General features: G+C 59.0%; 2 protein-coding genes across 4 annotated transcripts; both read left to right on the forward strand.

Annotated features, from left to right (window-relative positions):
• Window positions 1-2,095: 2,095 nt before the first annotated feature.
• On the forward strand, window positions 2,096-4,272 carry CDK2AP2 (cyclin dependent kinase 2 associated protein 2). Of its 2 annotated transcripts, none has more exons than XM_036931202.2 (4): window positions 2,096-2,757; window positions 3,065-3,165; window positions 3,253-3,385; window positions 3,761-4,272. In XM_036931202.2, the coding sequence occupies exons 1-4, from the start codon at window positions 2,676-2,678 to the stop codon at window positions 3,826-3,828; spliced, it is 384 nt and encodes a 127-aa protein (XP_036787097.1). In that variant the 5' UTR covers window positions 2,096-2,675; the 3' UTR covers window positions 3,829-4,272. The 2 variants fall into 2 exon arrangements, with proteins under 2 accessions (XP_036787097.1, XP_036787113.1); XM_036931218.2 differs by having other exon boundaries at window positions 2,103-2,898.
• Window positions 4,273-5,385: 1,113 nt separating this feature from the next.
• Window positions 5,386-18,202, forward strand: PITPNM1 (phosphatidylinositol transfer protein membrane associated 1). Of its 2 annotated transcripts, none has more exons than XM_036931176.2 (24): window positions 5,386-5,585; window positions 6,511-6,629; window positions 7,989-8,203; window positions 8,290-8,411; window positions 8,615-8,839; window positions 10,048-10,374; window positions 10,465-10,560; window positions 10,643-10,750; window positions 11,422-11,483; window positions 11,575-11,825; window positions 12,142-12,331; window positions 12,427-12,534; window positions 12,775-12,932; window positions 13,017-13,222; window positions 13,675-13,845; window positions 14,471-14,635; window positions 14,867-15,015; window positions 15,147-15,257; window positions 15,618-15,734; window positions 15,974-16,122; window positions 16,210-16,359; window positions 16,440-16,623; window positions 16,901-17,029; window positions 17,681-18,202. In XM_036931176.2, the coding sequence occupies exons 2-24, from the start codon at window positions 6,552-6,554 to the stop codon at window positions 17,942-17,944; spliced, it is 3,735 nt and encodes a 1,244-aa protein (XP_036787071.2). In that variant the 5' UTR covers window positions 5,386-5,585; window positions 6,511-6,551; the 3' UTR covers window positions 17,945-18,202. The 2 variants fall into 2 exon arrangements, with proteins under 2 accessions (XP_036787071.2, XP_036787066.2); XM_036931171.2 differs by lacking the exon at window positions 5,386-5,585 and adding an exon at window positions 5,815-5,958.
• The last annotated feature ends 116 nt before the right edge of the window (window positions 18,203-18,318 follow it).

Genomic DNA, 18,318 nt, shown 5'->3' on the forward strand with positions numbered 1-18,318 from the left:
ATAATCCAATACTATTTTATTTTGTTGTTCAAATTGCTCCAGCTTTGGCTGTAGGGTGCTCTTTTGGGGGGGTTGGGATTGTTGGACTTTTGTTGTCGTTTTGCTACAATTACATGCAGAACATTTGGTGGACTTTTTGTTTGTTTTTTGTTGTTGTTTATTTAGCATTTTCTTACTTTCTGCCACTACAAGATGCTCCAAGATCACCTTATATATTTCCTGCCCCAGTCTGAGAATCAGCCATTTTCCAAGAGAGTTGGTTCATTTTATTGGAGAAAGATATTAGAAACCAAGGTCTGGGTGCTAGGTTGCTTCTAGGCCTCCTCAGCTGGTAGAGTGAGGAGACATGTATATATACTAACCTGTAAAAATATTTCTGTATGTAACCTCCCATATCTACATTAAGCTAAATATGAGTTCATATTGATGTCTCCATTACCACATGGATCATTCCAGCCTCTACCCTTTGCTTCCTTATCACTTCTCACCCCAGCAGTGAGAAATCACCCATCCCACATTAACTTACTTTTCAATTCCAGTGTACATATGTGGTGGTTTCAAAATTTTTAACCCATACCCCGTGGGAAACCACCTCATCAATGAAAGCACAGTGCATATGTGAAGTTCCTTTCGCCTCCATTCTTACAGACTCCACTCATTCCAGATTAGCACCTTATTCCTCCACCTTCCTCAGTGAGGCTGTTTCATACATGTGTAGCAGAGCTAGATTCTTATGTCATATAATAGTCTGCATTCCATTCAGGGACCCCACCCCCACCAACTCCTAAATGATTTTTAAAATTTGCATACGTTAAAGTTTATTCTTTGACAAGTGCTTAATGTCTTGTATTTACCATTACAGTATCATATAGAATAGTTTCACTACCCTGAAAAAAAAAAATCCCTTATGCTTCAGCTATTCAGTTCTGTCCCTTACCACCCTTGGTAATCGGTAATTTGTTTACCTTCTGTATAAGCATGCTTCTTCCAGAATGTTATACAACTTGAATCATGCAGTATGTGGCTCTTTCACACTGGCTTCTTTCATTTTGTGATACATCTACTTGTGTCTCTTAATAGCTAAATAGGTGATTTCCTGTTATTGCTAAATAATAGTCCATTATATTATATATCACAGTTTATTTGTCCATTCACCTACTGAATGCTGCCTCCTCTGGGAAGATTTGTATGGTGTCACTGGCAGTCCCCTTCCTCTAAGTTCCAATGCGTTTGTCCCAGTCTCCACATTGTCTTACTGTACTGTGTGTGCTGTCTGTCTCTCCTTGAGACTACTAACTCTTTGAGGACAGAGGCCATGGCTAGTTCATTTCATATCATCAGTATCCAGCACAAGGCCTGGGATGGAGGATGGAGTCAGAAAATGTTTGTCAGATAAATGAATGAATGCCCTGGGGGTGAGGAAAATCTGCATACCTGGGGGCATGAAGGGTACACAAGGCCTGAGAGGTTTTGGGGAAAAGTAGCCTGGGAGAAAAGGTTAGTGTTTGGAGAAGAGCCTAAGATCTAGGGTTGTGAGGAATGAGATTTGTTGGGGAGGAGACTAGGTGAAGAAACAGGAAAGTAGAGAATGAAACAACAATCACTTTGTGAATATTTATTTAGTTCTCACAGCAACTCAATGAGTTATTATTAGCATCCCAATTTTACAGATAGGGAAACTGAGGCACATCGAGATAACTTGTCCAAAGGAAAATCGCTGGCGGGGGTGGTATGAGATAGGAACCGTCAGTCTGACTCCAGTCAGTGCTCTTGTCCACGATCTGTTTGGTACCGGGCAGGAATTCAGTAAGCATTCAGCGAAGGTTGACTGTTCCTATTGTCATTATGAGGCACAAGCGCGGGGCCTTTGGAGGCAGGTTGAGGGGGGCCTTTGAGGTCGCCCTTGGACCTAACACCTGCTTAGACACAAGGACCAAGCAATGCGGAGGGAGAGGACCTGTGGTAGCATTGGCTGGAGACCTGTTGCCATGGGAACAAACTAAGGCTTTAGGAGGGCGCGTGCGCAGTTCGGGGAAAGGGTGTTGAACCGGTGAAAGGTGACGTAAAAGCGCGGGTGTGGGGCGCCGGGCTCCGAACGTCAAACCCCTGCGTCCTACAGCACCAGAGTAGAGGAAAGGCGCGCTCGGCAGTGGTGGGAGCAACAGCGGCACCAGCTGGACCGAGGCCGGGTGGCGCAAGACTGACGTGCGAAGGAGCGCGAGCGAGGCGTGAGGGCGGTGTCTGAGCCCGGGAAGACCCCATTGAGCGCGAACCGCGGCGGACCAGACCCAGGTCCGGGCTGCTGAGACTCCGCCTCTCGGGCCTTGGGACTAATCGGATTGAGAGCGCGCGGGCCCGAGCCGCGAACTAGCCAATTGTGGAGGGCGTCGGTCACAGCCCAATCCGGAGCAGACAGGTGCGAGGTCCGGAAGGCGGAGACCAATCAACAACGGTTGCGGCCTGTTGGGGCCGGCCTCGGCCAATGAGGAGGCTCGAGTGACATCTTCGTCTACCAATCGAGAGTGAGAGAGCTGTGGTGCCCGCCCGCCCTTCCGGCCTGAGCTCTATTTACCAGGGGCGTGCAGCCGGTTTGCCAATCAGAGTGCGGCTGAGCGGCCAAGCAGCCAACCCCGGAGGAGCCGCCGGCCGGCGTCCGCCGCACCCAGGAGTTGGGGATGTCCTACAAACCTATCGCCCCCGCCCCCAGCAGCACTCCCGGCTCTAGCACCCCTGGGCCCGGCACCCCGGTCCCTACAGGTGAGGATCCACCTCCACCCCTGCTCGTCTGCCCAGGTGGTCGAGGTCTGGAAGAGAAGACGGCCTGAGTTCTGCCATACTGGGCCTGCTGCCTACCTCGCTGAGCCTCAGTTTGCTGTCCTGTGAAGTGGGCGTGGTCACGTAAGGGCTTGTTGGTGGAGCTCAGGGGGAGGGGTTTGTCTCTGAAGTTGAGCAACCTGGCATGAAGTATCCCTTGGAGGGAATCGAGCGAATCCGGTTGGGGGCTTAGAACTTTGGGAGGAGGTGTCCCAGACCTGCGCTGACTTCTTACTCGCGCATGTTGCAGCCGGAAGTGTCCCATCGCCGTCGGGCTCGGTACCGGGAGCCGCCGCCCCTTTCAGACCACTGTTTAACGACTTTGGACCGCCCTCCATGGGCTATGTGCAGGTGAGTGGGGCCGAGCTATTTCCTGTAGATAGGTACTGGAGGCCCCCTGGGGGCCTGAGCTCACTGTACTGTTCTCTTTTGACATAGGCAATGAAGCCACCCGGCGCCCAGGGCTCCCAGAGCACCTACACGGACCTGCTGTCGGTCATAGAGGAAATGGGCAAAGAGATCCGCCCCACCTATGCTGGCAGCAAGAGCGCCATGGAACGCCTGAAGAGAGGTAAGTGAGGTCAGGTCCAACCCAGTCTCCTGACCAGGAGACTAACACTGGACAATCCCTCATTAGGGAAGGAAGGACATCTGGAGGCCTCCTGAGCAAGCCTAAACTAGGACAAGTATCCCTACCCAGAGAGGCATTTCAAACTGAATTGAAATTGAGCCCGTTTACAGGGAAGGATCAGAGAAGTTGTATTTCAGCGGAAAATTTAAGAATTAGCCAAACCTCTAATCTCATCCAGCCCCTCATTATATTATGATTACTGAAAAGAAAGGGGGTGGAAAGGGCGGGGTCTTCTGGAGGGTCGGAGTGGGACTTTGGATGGTTGCTGAGACCCTGTATGTTACCTGCCCAATCTTGCCCTCATCCCCACCCCAGGCATCATCCATGCCCGGGCCCTAGTCAGAGAGTGCCTGGCAGAGACAGAGAGGAACGCCCGCACGTAACAGAACGTGCCTCCGCCTCGGCGTCTGGACCTTTCCCGGCCACTGCAGAACACCCGCTTCTCCCTGGCCTTCACCCCAAGTTGCACTTCCCGTCCTGGGCTTCCTGTCCTGTGTCCCTTGGTGGGTGCCCTCCAAGAACCAGGGGGCGACTCTCACTCCAGTCGGCAGCACTGGGACCCCTGCAAGAGTTAGCAGTGAGGTCGCTGTGCGTCCCACCCATGACCTGCCAATAGTGTTGATCCAACTGGAGCTTTCTCCCTTCTGTGGCCCCACCACTCAGCACTAACCCAGGACTTCTCATCACTTTTTCCAAGACCTCCTTGTCCCCCAACAGGGCCTTGAAGGCCTGTCACCTCCCTGCCTTGTCTTCTGGGCCATAGCGACTCTTTTCTGTGTGTCTTTTGCTAAATATGCCATTTTTGTATAAATAAAAGATAATTTGGAGTTGTTCTCTCAGGTCTTAGTCTTTGAATCTGGTATTTCTGCTAAGCCCAGATGGGCCAGGAAGAAAGAGGCAGAGAAGACTCGGGGAGTGGGAGGGGCGCCTGAGCCTGGCTTGGTCTTGCCTCTGCTGTGCATTAACCTTGGGTGGGAGCCTGCCCTTCTGTGGCCCTTAGCCTTCCCACCTCTAAGTAGGGGAAAGGGTTGAACTCCAGTAGGTGAGAGCCTTGCCCTCCTTCATTTGGTGCCACGAGGGGGCAGTGCAGGGCCTTGGCTGCCTCCGCAGCTGGAGGGCACTATCCCCAGCAGGACCTAGATGGTTTTGGATTGGCGGTGGTGCTTGACAGGGTAGAAATGCCAGTTCACTTAATGCCCTCACATGCCTCTATGCCCTAACATCCTAAACTCCGAATCAGCTTTGAGAGACTCTGAATATACCCCATCTCTGACTCAGAGGAGAGGGGCCACTGCTTCCTTCCCGCCAGCACCTAGGACGCAGAGCCAAGGGGAGAGACCCAGCCCGCTGCTGCCATGCCGTTTGAGCGCCTTGTAGCCGACTGGGTGTGGCCCCATGAACCCAGCCCTCTGGTGTCTCAGCCTTTGCCCGGGGTGGTTGGTTGGTCAGATTTGTGGACCCGGAAGGTATAGGTGGGGAAGGCCATGGGAACCCATGCGGGGCTAGCTCCAGGATCCGGAGTGCCTGCAGGCTTGTGCGGGGTGTGTGGCTGAATGATCCTAGAGGCATGGGGTGCTCGAACCCCACCCCCTAGGTAGAGGCAAGTCAGAGATCAACTTCTGGCCAGTCTTGGGGGCTGGGGGAGGATTTCCACTAGCCTGGGTCCCAGGTTGGAGGGCTTGGGAGGGAAGGGGATGGGGCTGTACCCTACTTCTATAGCACACGGGAGGGCACGGTGGAGATAGGAACCTAGAGTGCTTTGGGATCCCAAAAAGCCCTGAGGGAGTGCAAACGCGCCTGCTTTTGCACACCGGCCTCTTCCTCCGCTGCGTTAGGGAAGGAAGGCAGGGGCCGTCCTCCCCGCCACGGGCGGGGCTGAAAGGACCCTGCCGGCGTAGGGGGGGGGCCAGCCGGGCCCAGGAAGGGGGCGGGGCGGCCGCAGTGACGCGGCGGGGAGGGACGGCAGGGGCGCCGGCGGGCGGGCGTTGAGGAAGGTCGGGGCCATGGGCCCGCGCTGCGCCTCCAGAGGGTCCGGCCTCTGCTGGAACCCGAGGCCGGGGCTGGGGGCGCTCGTGGCTCCGACTCACGGCCCGTCCGCCCTGGCCCGTACAGGGTGAGGGGAGCCCACCCTAAATTAGAGGTGAGCCGGGACGCCGGCAGGAGGGCCAAAAGCACGGCTGGGGACTGGGACTCTGGGGAGCAGAGGGAAGTGGGGACAGCGGGGCCTCTCGCCTGCTCACTGGGTGCGAGGTGGGGGTGGGAGGGGTACCTGCAGCGGAACCGGGGCGCAGGTGGTCGCCCAAGGCGAGGGCCCGTGGGATACCAAGTGGAGCCACTCTTGCCTCAGCCCGAAGAGGGGTCAACCCCCGGGAAGGACGGTGGTATGGCTGCATGGACGAGTGCCGGGGGTCTGGGAAGGATGCTGGGGAAGAGGAAGTCGAGGTCCGGGCTGCCGGCCAGGGCGGGGAAGGCAGGTCTTGGGGCCGGAGGGATTAGTTATCCGGTCCTGGGAGGTATGTTCGGGTTCGGGGGTGGGGAACACAGACAGATGCTAAGAGGAGGGGTGCACGGGGCTGTTCCGCGGAGAGACACTCGGCGGACAAGGTTCTGTGTGGATGTCCAGGAGTGAGGGACACGGGGAAGCGGATGCAGGGGGCGATCCCCGAGGGGCCGGTTGTGGAAAGCGGGCCCGCAAGGAGGGGTCCGGGAGCTTCTGGGGACGAGTCCCCAAGGGATGCTGTTTCCAGGGGGCTCAGGACGCGGCCACTGCCGATGAGGCGAGGCTGGCCAGCCGGCCCGAGTCCGCAGCTCTGGGGGGCCCGCGTCAGCGAGCGGTTGCCACGGCGACGGGCGGGGGGTGGGGGTACGAGGAAAAGAGGTCAGCGCTCAGCCCTGCTGCGGCTCCCGGCCCCCGGCGGCGCTGGCGGCGGCGCTGGGCTCGCCTCTGCCTCCCCCGTGGCGGCCCGGGCGTGGGGTCTCGCGGCCCGAGCTCCTTGGCCTGCGCGCCGGGCTCGGGGCCGCGCGCCGCCGCCCCGCACTGACTGCCGCGCGGTGCGCTGCGCTAGGCGGAGCAGAGGCCGCGCGCGGCCGGCCGAGAGCCGTCAGGATGCTCATCAAGGAGTACCACATTCTGCTGCCCATGAGCTTGGACGAGTACCAGGTGGCCCAGCTCTACATGATCCAGGTGAGGGCGTGGGAAGCCGGGGCCCCCGGGGGGCCCTGCTTCATTATGGGGGAGTAAGGACTGGAGCGCACAGGCCACACCTGGGACAAGGGTCTGGGCCCAGCTCAACATCCTGCCCCGTCGCCCCCCTCCTCCAAGCCCTGCTGCGGGTCTTGGACGGGCCCAGAGGCTAGGGGAGAGAGAGGTCCCCCTTCGGATGCGGGGGCGGGGGTGGGGGTGGGGGTAGGGGCTGTGAGAAAGGAGGCAGAAGGGCCTGGTGGTGCTTCCCCACCCCTTAAGTGCCCAGCCCCTGCCGGACGCTCAGCCCACATCTGATCTCCTGTAACCCTACAGGGGCAGGGAAAGGAGCACAGGAGGGGGTGCGAGTGAGAGGCAAGCAGTGAGGAGGGGTTCTGGCTGACAGAGAAGGCTGAGAGGGGGTCCACAAAGGGTGCAGAATTCTGGCAACCTCAGGTGGTCAGGGAGATGGGATGAGGATCAGCCTCCAAAACTGACAGAGTGGGGCAGGCAGGTACCCCAGAGGGTGAGGTTGGAGTCTGGGCTCAAGGTGCGAGAAGAATGAGCCAGGGTGGGCTCTCAGAGAAGTTGGCAGAGGGCCTCACAGAGGCCTGTTCCAGGGCCATTCCCCAGAAATGTAGGCACAGAGTGTGAGGAGGCTAGAGGGCCAGTATCTGGCCTCCCAGGGTGGAGTGGACATGTTCAGGTCCCAGAGTTATAAAAGAGCAGGATCTGAGTGCTCTCAAACTATGGGGAGGGGGTGACAGGAGCTGCTATTGGGGGCCCAGGGAAGGAGGGGACCTGGGTCAGGCCCTCAGAGAGGCCCCCACAACACATCCTTTCGGTGCCTCCCCCTCCAAGTCATGTTCACATCACGGTCATGTTATCTTCTTAACAAAGCCTTCCCTGTCTTATCAAAATTGCAATCCCCAACTTGATCCCCTTTACCTTAATGTACCCTTTCTTTTCTCATGACACTTAATCACCTAACATACCATATAGTTTGCTTTTTTTCTGCTACCCGTCTCCCTGCACTAGAACATAAGCTCCACGAGGGCAGGCTGGGATCTTTCTTTGGCTCACCAACAGATCCCAATTAAGATCATCTAAAACAATGCCTGGGACAGAGCTGACGATAAATACTTGAATGAGAATGAGTGCTGAGTGGCAGAACCCAGCGGGGGATTGGACAGCAGCAGTGATCCTGAATCCAGGGAGCTGCAGGGAACCAGGGTCAGGTTTCAGGGGGCTGGAAAGGCTGGGACTAGGGCTCCGGAGCTGTGCAGGGGCCAGACCCAGCTGGGGACCCCAGGAGCGGATCTGGGGCTGAGCTGCCCTGTCTGCTCTGCCCCCGGGCTGCAGAAAAAGAGCCGGGAGGAGTCGAGTGGTGAGGGCAGTGGTGTGGAGATCCTGGCCAACCGGCCCTACACGGATGGGCCCGGCGGCAGCGGGCAGTACACGCACAAGGTGTACCACGTGGGCTCCCACATCCCAGGCTGGTTCCGGGCACTGCTGCCCAAGGCCGCTTTGCAGGTGGAGGAGGAATCCTGGAATGCTTATCCGTACACCCGTACCCGGTGAGTGGGGTGGGGTGGGCCTGGGATGCCTAGAGAAACAGTCCTGGTGTGCCCAGTAGTGACCCTTGCCCCTGCCCCCTGCCCAGGTACACCTGCCCCTTTGTGGAGAAGTTTTCCATTGAAATAGAGACCTATTACCTCCCTGATGGAGGACAACAGCCAAACGTCTTCAACCTGACTGGGGCTGAGAGGAGACAGCGCATCCTGGGTGAGGGCTGGAGCCAGGGAGGGGACCCTGAGGCCACTCTCAGGCCACCTGCCACCTCAATAGGCAGTCTCTGTCATGTCCCAGGCTCTCTCTGGGCCTCAGCCTCCTATCCGTGAAAGGCTACCCTCCCAATCCCAAATTGGTAAGGGGGTGGCCAGGGCTGGAGGGAGCTGGTGTTGCATAGTGCTGCTGGAACCCCCCAGACACCATCGACATTGTGCGGGATGCAGTGGCCCCAGGCGAATACAAAGCAGAAGAGGACCCCAGGCTGTACCGCTCTGCCAAGACTGGCCGAGGGCCCCTAGCTGATGACTGGGCACGCACAGCGGCCCAGATGGGGCCCCTCATGTGTGCCTATAAGCTGTGCAAGGTTGAGTTCCGCTACTGGGGCATGCAGGCCAAGATTGAGCAGTTCATCCACGATGTCGGTGAGTTCCCAGCTTCGGGAGGTTTCATTTACCCAGAATGCACCAAGCCCGTGTTTGAGCCAGGGAGGCTCCCAGTCTACTGGGGACGTGCAGCATAAAGCTACCATTTCCATCTGATGCTGTGAGCACCGAGGCAGAGGGCAGCAGCACAGCCTGGAAGGGAGTCAGGGAGCCTAGCCTTCTAGGAGTCAGGAGAGCAGGAGGCTGGCAACATGATCTCTGAGGTCCATGCTGGTGCTGACATTCGGAGGTGCTGCTTTTCATCTATTAAGATGCTAATGTTCTGTGAGTGGAGTCTCCTCCTACAGACTCTCAGGATGGTCACCAGCTCTAATCAGCAACACGTGAAGGAGTTCAGGCCAAGACTGTGACTCTGATCTCATCCCCTTGGGTCTCTCCCACTCCCAGTTCCTGGGGTCCCATCCTTTGGCCCTGGTATGCTGTCTCATGCCCCCATGAACCTAACCCCGCAGCTCCTGCAGCTCAGCCCAGCCCTACCTCCCACGTCTGAGGATAGGCCACCTGCAAGTAGAAAAAATGACTCCTGGATGGGATATAAGCTCCTGGTTTTGCATTTGGAAAAATACCAAAACGTGCAAACATGAAAATGAAAGTTACCCACATATAACTGCTATTAAGATTCTGATGTGTTTCCTTCCAGAGCTTATAATTATAATTCAACCAACATTACTTTATTTCCTAGATATTGAAGTTCGTAACTTTATTCCTCTGCTTAAGATGAAAATATCCCAGAAGGGGTATCATCTTTTGCTACAATGTTCATTAAGTGCCAGCACTTCCATTAACCATTAGCACCTCCTTAACCATCGACAATTTCATTAACTGTTAACACCTTAATTATTAATTCCTCTGAAGAAGTCAGTAGGAAGACCGCTGAAAGAGAGCAAGAACAAGCATTGGGCCCAGCTTCCCCAGGTGGTGGGGGGGCCAGGCGGTGTCAGCGCTCAGAGCTGGCTTGTCCAGAGGGATAGAAGAGGAAGTGGGCAGGGAGGGAGGTGCGGCTGGAAGACAGATGCCCCAGTTTCCACTCCCATCTCCTGGATGGCACTTGCCCTGCCCTACTTAGTGGCTCTGGGTGGGTGGTGTACCCAGGAGAGCCATTACCCAAACTGGAAGTCTGAGCATGTGGTTGCAGGGGAGTTCTGGCTGGGGTGGGGGGCATAATTCTGATGCTTGAGCACCTGCAGGTCTGCGTCGGGTGATGCTGAGGGCCCACCGCCAGGCCTGGTGCTGGCAGGATGAGTGGACAGAGCTGAGCATGGCTGACATCCGAGCACTGGAGGAAGAGACTGCGCGCATGCTGGCACAGCGCATGGCCAAGTGCAGCACAGGCAGTGAGGGGCCCGAGGCCCATCCCCCTGGGAAACCAAGCACTGAGGCCCGGGCTGGAGCCAGCCATGTTGGCACCCCCGATGGGCCCGAGGCCCCCTCTCACCCTGACGCCTCGCCTGACGCCAGCTTTGGCAAGCAGTGGTCTTCATCTTCCCGTTCCTCCTACTCATCCCAGCATGGAGGTGAGGCTGGAGCCCAGGGGTGGGAGGGAGCCCCCTCCCCGCGCTCCGCTGGGTTTGGACTCTGAGGCTGAGGCAGACATGGCCCTCCAGGGGGCGTGTCTCCCCAGAGCTTGTCTGAGTGGCGCATGCAGAACATTGCCCGGGATTCTGAGAACAGCTCCGAGGAGGAGTTCTTTGATGCCCACGGTCAGCACCACACCCCTATTAGGGGTGGGGGGCGTCCCTAAGCAGCTCCACCACCCCACGACACAACCCCTTGCCCCTTTAGAAGGCTTCTCGGACAGTGACGAGGTCTTCCCCAAGGAGATGACGAAGTGGAACTCCAATGACTTCATTGATGCCTTTGCCTCCCCCATAGAGGCTGAGGGGGCACCAGGTAAAGATCTCACATCAGGGTGCTGGCCACCAGCATCTTATATAGAAGTCAACTCAGTCCTATGTTTAATGGCCTGCTAAGGTAATGTCAATCCAGAGAGGAGGGCTCATTAAATACAGAGATGAATAATGAGTACAGAAGGGGTGTATGGTTGGAGTTTATTCAAGGTTCAGACATAGTGCAAAAAGTAAAGGGATTAATGTGGAGTCCGGGAAGGCTGCATGTAGAAGGTGGCACCTAAGCTGGATTTTGAAGGATTAGACCACAGAACTTTCTGTGCTGATGAAAATGTTCTAGCCACATGTGGCTATCAAGCACTTGAAATGTGGCTAGTGTAACTGAGGAGCTGAATTTTGTATTATTTTTTAACTCATTTCAATTTAAATAGGTGCATGTAACTAGTGGCTACCATATTGGACAAGGGAGGATTAGAAGGAATTTTCCAGGCAAACAGGCATTGTGGGGAGAGGCATCTTATAGCAGCAGGACCAGCATGTGCAAAGGCCCAGAAACATGAAATGACCTAGGAGAGCAGGGTGAGAATGAGAGGGTCAGAGGGAGACGGAGTGCAGAGGGTGCTCAGGCAGACAGCAGAGCACGCATACCTGAGGTGCCAGATGAGGAGCTCCCCACATACCCCTCTGTCTCCACTGGCTTCCCCTGTCCTACAGATCCTGGAACTGAGGCCACCAAAGACATTGGGGATGGGGCCCGAGCACCCAGGGACTCAGAGGTGAGTACGGTTGGCCACCCCATGTTGCAGCTGTGCCCCACACCAGCCAGGCCACCCCTCTGACACCTCTGGCACCCCATTGTGCCTGCAGGGCCGAGATGGAGCTGGGGAGCTGAGGGCTGAGGCATGTGCAGTGCACGCCCTCTTCCTCATCCTGCACAGCGGCAACATCCTGGACTCGGGCCCCGGAGATACCAACTCCAAGCAGGCAGACATGCAGACGCTGAGTCTGGCCTTCGAGGCTGTCACCCGCATCCACTTCCCTGAGGCCCTGGGCCATGTGGCTCTGCGCCTGGTGCCCTGCCCACCCATCTGTGCTGCTGCCTATGCCCTGGTCTCCAAGTACTGGTCAGGGGTAGAAGGGCAGGGTACACACAGGGTCCCCAAAGTCTGAACAACCGCCTGGGAGCTCCTAGGACCAGAGAGGCCTTGTGGGCAGAGCGGGGAAAGCCTGGAAACCATATCCCTGGGCCAGTCACCCACCCAGCTAGACCTCAGTTTCCAGTCAATGCCTTTATCACAAAGGCCCCTTGGGTGCTAATGCTCCCATGAAGGCCCCTCGGTGCTAGCACTTGCCAGCAGGGGACTTGGCTGGGGCAGTGGAGGGGCAGGAGGCCTCCACCCACCCACCCACCCACTACACTCCCTCCTCCCACAGCCTGAGCCCCTACAGCCATGATGGTGACAGCCTGTCCCGCTCCCAGGACCACATTCCACTAGCTGCCCTGCCATTGCTGGCCACCTCGTCCTCCCGATACCAGGGTGCTGTGGCCACTGTCATCACCCGCACTAATCAGGCCTACGCTGCTTTCCTGCGCTCGTCTGAGGGCGCCGGCTTCTGCGGGCAGGTCAGGACTTAAGGATGTTCCTGGGATCTTGCCCCTGGAGCCCTCCACCCACCCATGGCAGTCCCTGCTGATGGTGCCACCCTCTCTCCAATCAGGTGGTGCTGATTGGAGATGGTGTTGGTGGGATCCTGGGCTTTGATGCCCTCTGCCACAGGGCCAGCACGGGCACTGGGAGCCGGGGCAGCAGCCGCCGGGGGAGCATGGTCAGTGCGGCCGGACCCTGCCTCCTTAGGTGGGGGAGGGTCTCTCCAGCCCCAGGTCTCTGCCCCCCTGGACCTCTCTGGATAGATCCCCCCCACTGCCATGTCCCATCCCCTCTGGGGCTCTGCCCCCACTTCTTTCTCAGAGTCCCTACCCAACCCACAAGCCTCTCCTCAATTCCAAATAAGTAGAAATTGAGCCTTTCCAGGGCTAAGAATGGTTCTGTCTCCTGTTCCATCTAGAATAATGAGCTGCTTTCCCCAGAAGTTGGCCCAGTGCAGGACCCCCTGGCAGATGTGGGGGAGGGGCTGGGCCAGGCCAGCCCAGAACCCTTAGCCCTGCCTGTCCAGCGCACCTCCAGTGACATGGCCAGTCCTGAACCCGAGGGCTCTCAGAACAGGTGACATCCCTTCCCCATTATCCCTGCGCTGAGCGTGTGCTGGGCTTCTGAGGCGGCAGCACTGAGCACCCCTCCTCCCCACAGCCTGCAGGTGGCACCCCCAACCACCACCTCTGGGGACCCCAGGCGGGCAAGCACAGTCTCCTGCCCACCTGCTGCCACCTCGGAGGCTCTTGAGGGCCCCACCAGCACCACCTGTCTTGACTTCAAGGTCTCTGGCTTCTTCCTCTTTGGCTCCCCACTGGGCCTGGTGCTGGCTCTGCGTAAAACTGTGATGCCCACCTTGGATGGTGAGCCCGCAGGGTGGGGGCGGGGTGGCGACTTGTCCTTCATCTGCCCCTCCCTGAGATGCTGGCATTATTGCCATCTCCCACCATACAAATTAAAAGTCCCGGCTAGAGAAGGAGACCCTGAGGCTCAGAAAGAAGGGCCTTGCCAAGGCCAAGTTTCCCAGAGTGCAACAGGAAGAACTCACACCCACAGATGCTCTGCCTGAGAAGGGGTCCAACAGGCAGGGGAATCGCTTCATCCTGAACCACATCAGCAAACCGAAGGCTCTGATCCCTGCTTGGCCAACAGACCTGAGTCACTTTAAACAGGACTCCTGTGGCCTCCCATGGGGTGCAGTTTGGGAGGTGCTGGCTCAGGGTCCCACAGTGTGTCAGGGTGCTGCTTCCCACAGCCCCCACTTCCCAGAATGCCCAGCTAACCCCCACTCCCCACTTTATCTTCTGGGTACCAGTGGCCCAGATGCGCCCAGCCTGTGAGCAGATCTACAACCTCTTCCATGCGGCTGACCCCTGTGCCTCCCGCCTTGAGCCCCTGCTGGCCCCCAAGTTCCAGGCCATCGCCCCACTAGCCGTGCCCCGCTACCAGAAGTTTCCCCTGGGAGACGGCTCATCCCTGCTGCTGGGTATGCCCCCAAACAAGATAAAGGGGAGAAGAGGGAGGGGCACCAACAGGGAGGGATGGAAATGGGTCCCCCTCACTCAAGAAAAAATGAGGCAGCTCCTACGTCATTGATAACCTCTCATGACACCACTCCCAGGACCAGGGAGCGTTACCCTAGCCCCTTGGGGTGTCTGGATCCCCAAGATCCTCTGACACTCTGCCCAGGAACAGAGGCCAGTGCTGACGACTGGGCTAGCAGAGGAGGTAGAGTGACACTGGTGTGCCGGTGTCTGAGAGTAGCTGCCAGTGTGGGGAGGGGAGTGTGCTGCCGTGTCTGTGTGTAAGGGCGCTTTGTGTCTCCAGAGGCACTCGTATCCACGTATCAGTGTGCAGCACGTACCTGTATGCATGCAAATGGGTCTGTGTTGGGGTGGGGGTGGCAGGTGGGATGAGCTAAGAGGCGGAGTGGCCCCACCCTGCACTTCCACCCAGATGTGGGGCAGTTCAGTCTTGGTGAAGACCTAACTAGGGAGGGCTGGCAGGGAAGACGGTGGAGGTGTGGCAGCTGAGCTATCCTGGAACCCCTAGGTGGGAAGGCAGGAGGGCAGCCTGCCCACCCTGCCACTGAGGTTTCCCCTCCTTCCCAGCTGATACTCTGCAGACCCACTCAGGCCTCTTTCTGGAGGAGCTGGAGATGTTGGTGCCCTCAACACCCACTTCTGCTAGCAGTGCCTTCTGGAAGGGCAGTGAGTTAGGCACAGATCCTCCCGCGCAGCCAGCTGCCCCCAGCACCACCAGTGAGGTGGTTAAGAGTAAGTCAGCCAGCCACCCAGCCTTGGGAGGGGACACATTGTATGTCCAAAGTCCAGCTGAAACACCCGTCCCCCAGCATCTGCTCTGGAATGTGGGCACCCCAGCCCCCAACCTGGGATTTGGCAAAGAGCAGGCTTGGTGGAAAGGAGGGTGAGGAGAGCACCCAGGGGCCAGACAGGTAGCCTCAGAGGGGGAGGCCACCCGACTCACTGCCCGCCGTGGCTGTGCAGTCCTGGAGCGCTGGTGGGGAACCAAGCGGATTGACTACTCGCTCTACTGCCCCGAGGCGCTCACCGCCTTCCCCACCGTCACCCTGCCCCACCTCTTCCACGCCAGCTACTGGGAGTCTGCGGATGTGGTAGCCTTCATCCTGCGCCAGGTGGGCCCGGGGATATGGGGTAGGAGATGGGAACTGGGCAGGGATGGGGAGCCACAGCCTGCGGAGGGGCAGGGCCAGGGAGGGGCAGCCCCAGGCCCCCCATTCACATGGCCTTGCCGGGGCCTGCGCAGGTGATCGAGAAAGAGAGACCACAGCTGACCGAGTGCGAGGAGCCCTCCATCTACAGCCCGGCCTTCCCCAGGGAGAAGTGGCAGCGCAAACGCACGCAGGTCAAGATCCGAGTACGTGCCCCGCCCCTGCCCCCTCCGGAGCGCGGCTCTGCCCCCTCGCCCGCGCCCCCTGAGGACCTGGCCCCACCTGGTCCCGCCCCCGGGAGCCGCTGCTCTCTGCCCCCGCCAGCAGCATCCAGGTCTTCCCGGGCTCTCGCAGCCCGCAGCACCCTCTGCATGGCGTCCGGTAACGGCCCCGCCCCTCGGAACAGCAGTCCGCAGCAGGAACTCGCGACCGCGACTGGGGTGGGCAGAAGCGCCCCCCCGCCCTCCCCCAGGCCCCGCGCCCAGCCTTCCGCCGGTCCCGGGGCAGCGCCTCCCGCGTCCCTGCTGTCCTCTGGGCTGCCGGCTCACGCAGTCTCTTCTCGCCAGAACGTCACTTCCAACCACCGGGCGAGTGACACGGTGGTGTGCGAGGGCCGCCCCCAGGTGCTGAACGGGCGCTTCATGTACGGGCCCTTGGACGTGGTCACACTCACCGGAGAGAAGGTCAGGACGCAGTGGCCTTGGCCCCGGGTAGACCCGCCCCCGTTGCGCGGACCTCACCCCAAGCAGGAGCGTCTGGCCCCGCCTCCTGCCCCCCCCCCCACAGCTCCAGGTGCCCCCAGGTTGACCTCCCAGCCCCATCCACCCCCGACAACAGTCCAGCCTTGGCCCTCCTTCATTCAGGCTAAGGGGCTTCCCGGGGGCTCCACCCCGTGGCCCATCCGGCCCCTCCTCTCCACCAGGTGGATGTCTACATCATGACGCAGCCACTGTCAGGCAAATGGATCCACTTCGGTACTGAGGTCACCAACAGTTCGGGCCGCCTCACCTTCCCGGTGCCCCTTGAGCGTGTGCTGGGCATCGGTGTCTACCCAGTGCGCATGGTGGTCAGGTGAGCGCCGCATGGACGGGCCTCTGTGGGGCGGGGCTCTGCCGGGCCTCACCCCATGCCACTCACGCCGCCGCCTGTGGGCCGCAGGGGCGACCACACATACGCTGAGTGCTGCCTGACCGTGGTGGCCCGCGGCACCGAGGCCGTGGTCTTCAGCATCGACGGTTCCTTCACTGCCAGCGTCTCCATCATGGGCAGCGACCCCAAGGTGCGCGCCGGTGCTGTGGACGTGGTCAGGTAGGAGCAGCCACTGCCCGGCTCGCAGCAGTGACCTGCTCCACCCCCGCGCATGTTGCTAACTGTGTCCCACCCCACAGGCACTGGCAGGATGCAGGCTACCTGATCGTTTATGTCACTGGCCGGCCCGATATGCAGAAGCACCGCGTGGTGGCCTGGCTATCGCAGCACAACTTCCCCCACGGCGTCGTCTCCTTCTGTGATGGCCTCACCCATGACCCACTGCGCCAGAAGGCGATGTTCCTACAGTGCCTGGTGCAGGAGGTGTGGGGGCTGAGAAGGGTCCTGTCCGTGCCCTGGGTGGTAGGACAGCAGAGGCCTACCTGGCCCCACTCCCATGGGCCCCTGGCTCCTAGCTGACCAGAGAGGCCCCTGGTCTTTAAGGTCCACTAGGGAGATCGGGCTGGTCCTGGCCACTTTGGGGCCTGGTGAGGTAGGACAGTACCAGCTCACCTCCACCTGGCTAGGCCGGCCCCCGTAACAAGGTGATACTGAGGCCCACCCAACTCCACCCCCAGCTTCACAACCTCTCCTGTCGCAGGTGGAACTGAACATCGTGGCTGGCTATGGGTCCCCCAAAGATGTAGCCGTATATGCCGCGCTAGGCCTGCCCCCGAGCCAGACCTACATCGTGGGCCGTGCAGTGCGGAAGCTGCAAGCACAATGCCAGGTAAGGACCAAGTGAGGAAGGGATTGGGAGCTGAAGCCTGGGCCTAAGGCCATAGAACCACCTGTTAGCAGCAGCAGATGGAGGTGGCCATGAGAAGGCTGGCCGGCCTCAGGAGACCTGGGCTTCTCCTAGGACAAGGGTTATGTGCAGCTGGGAGCTGCTCAGCTAACAGACACACCAGGACTGATAGCTTGGGCTGGAGTGCGCTCAAGACCTGAGTGCTGGTTCCACTCTGGCACGGCCCTGGGCATGGGCCTTGACCTTTCTGAGCTTCAGCTGCTTATCTGTAGAATGGAAATGGTGAAATGGCACCAACCCTGATAGTGCTCATGAAGATCACATGATTTACTACTGCACACAGACGTGCACAGGGCTGGACACAAAGCAAGTGCTTGCTCAATGTTAGCTGGTGTTACTTCCCCCTAAGACCATCTCAGGAAACTGAGGCCCAGAGAGGGCAGAGCTGGGAGTAAAGTCAAGGGGCCTTGGCTCCCAGTCTGGGATTCCCACCTCTGGGAGCAGACTCTGGGTCAGGCTATGCCAAGCCTCTAATGTAGTCGGCACTGCCCAGGGGCCTGCGGAGGACAGGGGAGGGCAGCATGCGGGCCTGAGACCAACCGTGCCCTCATCCCTGCCCACCGCTGCCCACAGTTCCTGTCAGATGGCTACGTGGCTCACCTGGGCCAGCTGGAGGCAGGCTCCCGCTCTCATGCTCCTGCAGGCCCCTCAAGGGCTGCCTTGGCCAAAAGCAGCTATGGTGGGGCTGCCCCTGTGGACTTCCTCCGCAAACAGAGCCAGCTGCTTCGCTCCAGGGGCCCCAGCCAGGCCGAGCGTGAGGGCCCAGGGACGCCGCCCACGACCCTGGCCCGGGGCAAGGCCCGAAGCATCAGCCTCAAGCTGGACAGTGAAGAGTGAGGCCCAACCTGTGGCTGGACCTGGGTTATTTATTCACAAACTTGAGGGGCCCAAGCACCTACGTGTAGGAGGCCGGGGGCCTAGACCTCTGGCCCCAGCCCTGGCCTCCAACCCCTCACCCTTCGTTGTTGCCCCTCAGCATTACTCTTTCGTGGGGGGGGGACCCAGCCCCAGGGGGAGGGAGGAGGGAGCAGTGAGGGCCCAGAGGCTTTCCCAGTGCGTATAAATCCATGAAAATAAACACCCACCTGCCTCCCGGCTGACTGCCCATCAGTCCAGCATCGCAGGGCAGCTGAGCCCATAGCTCCCCATACAGTGGGGAACACTGAAGGGCAGAGAGGTGCCAGGATGTGCTCAGGGTCATATAATGGGTC

This window comes from Manis pentadactyla, chromosome 9 (genome assembly GCF_030020395.1).
Source record: "Manis pentadactyla isolate mManPen7 chromosome 9, mManPen7.hap1, whole genome shotgun sequence".
Taxonomy (NCBI): domain Eukaryota; kingdom Metazoa; phylum Chordata; class Mammalia; order Pholidota; family Manidae; genus Manis; species Manis pentadactyla.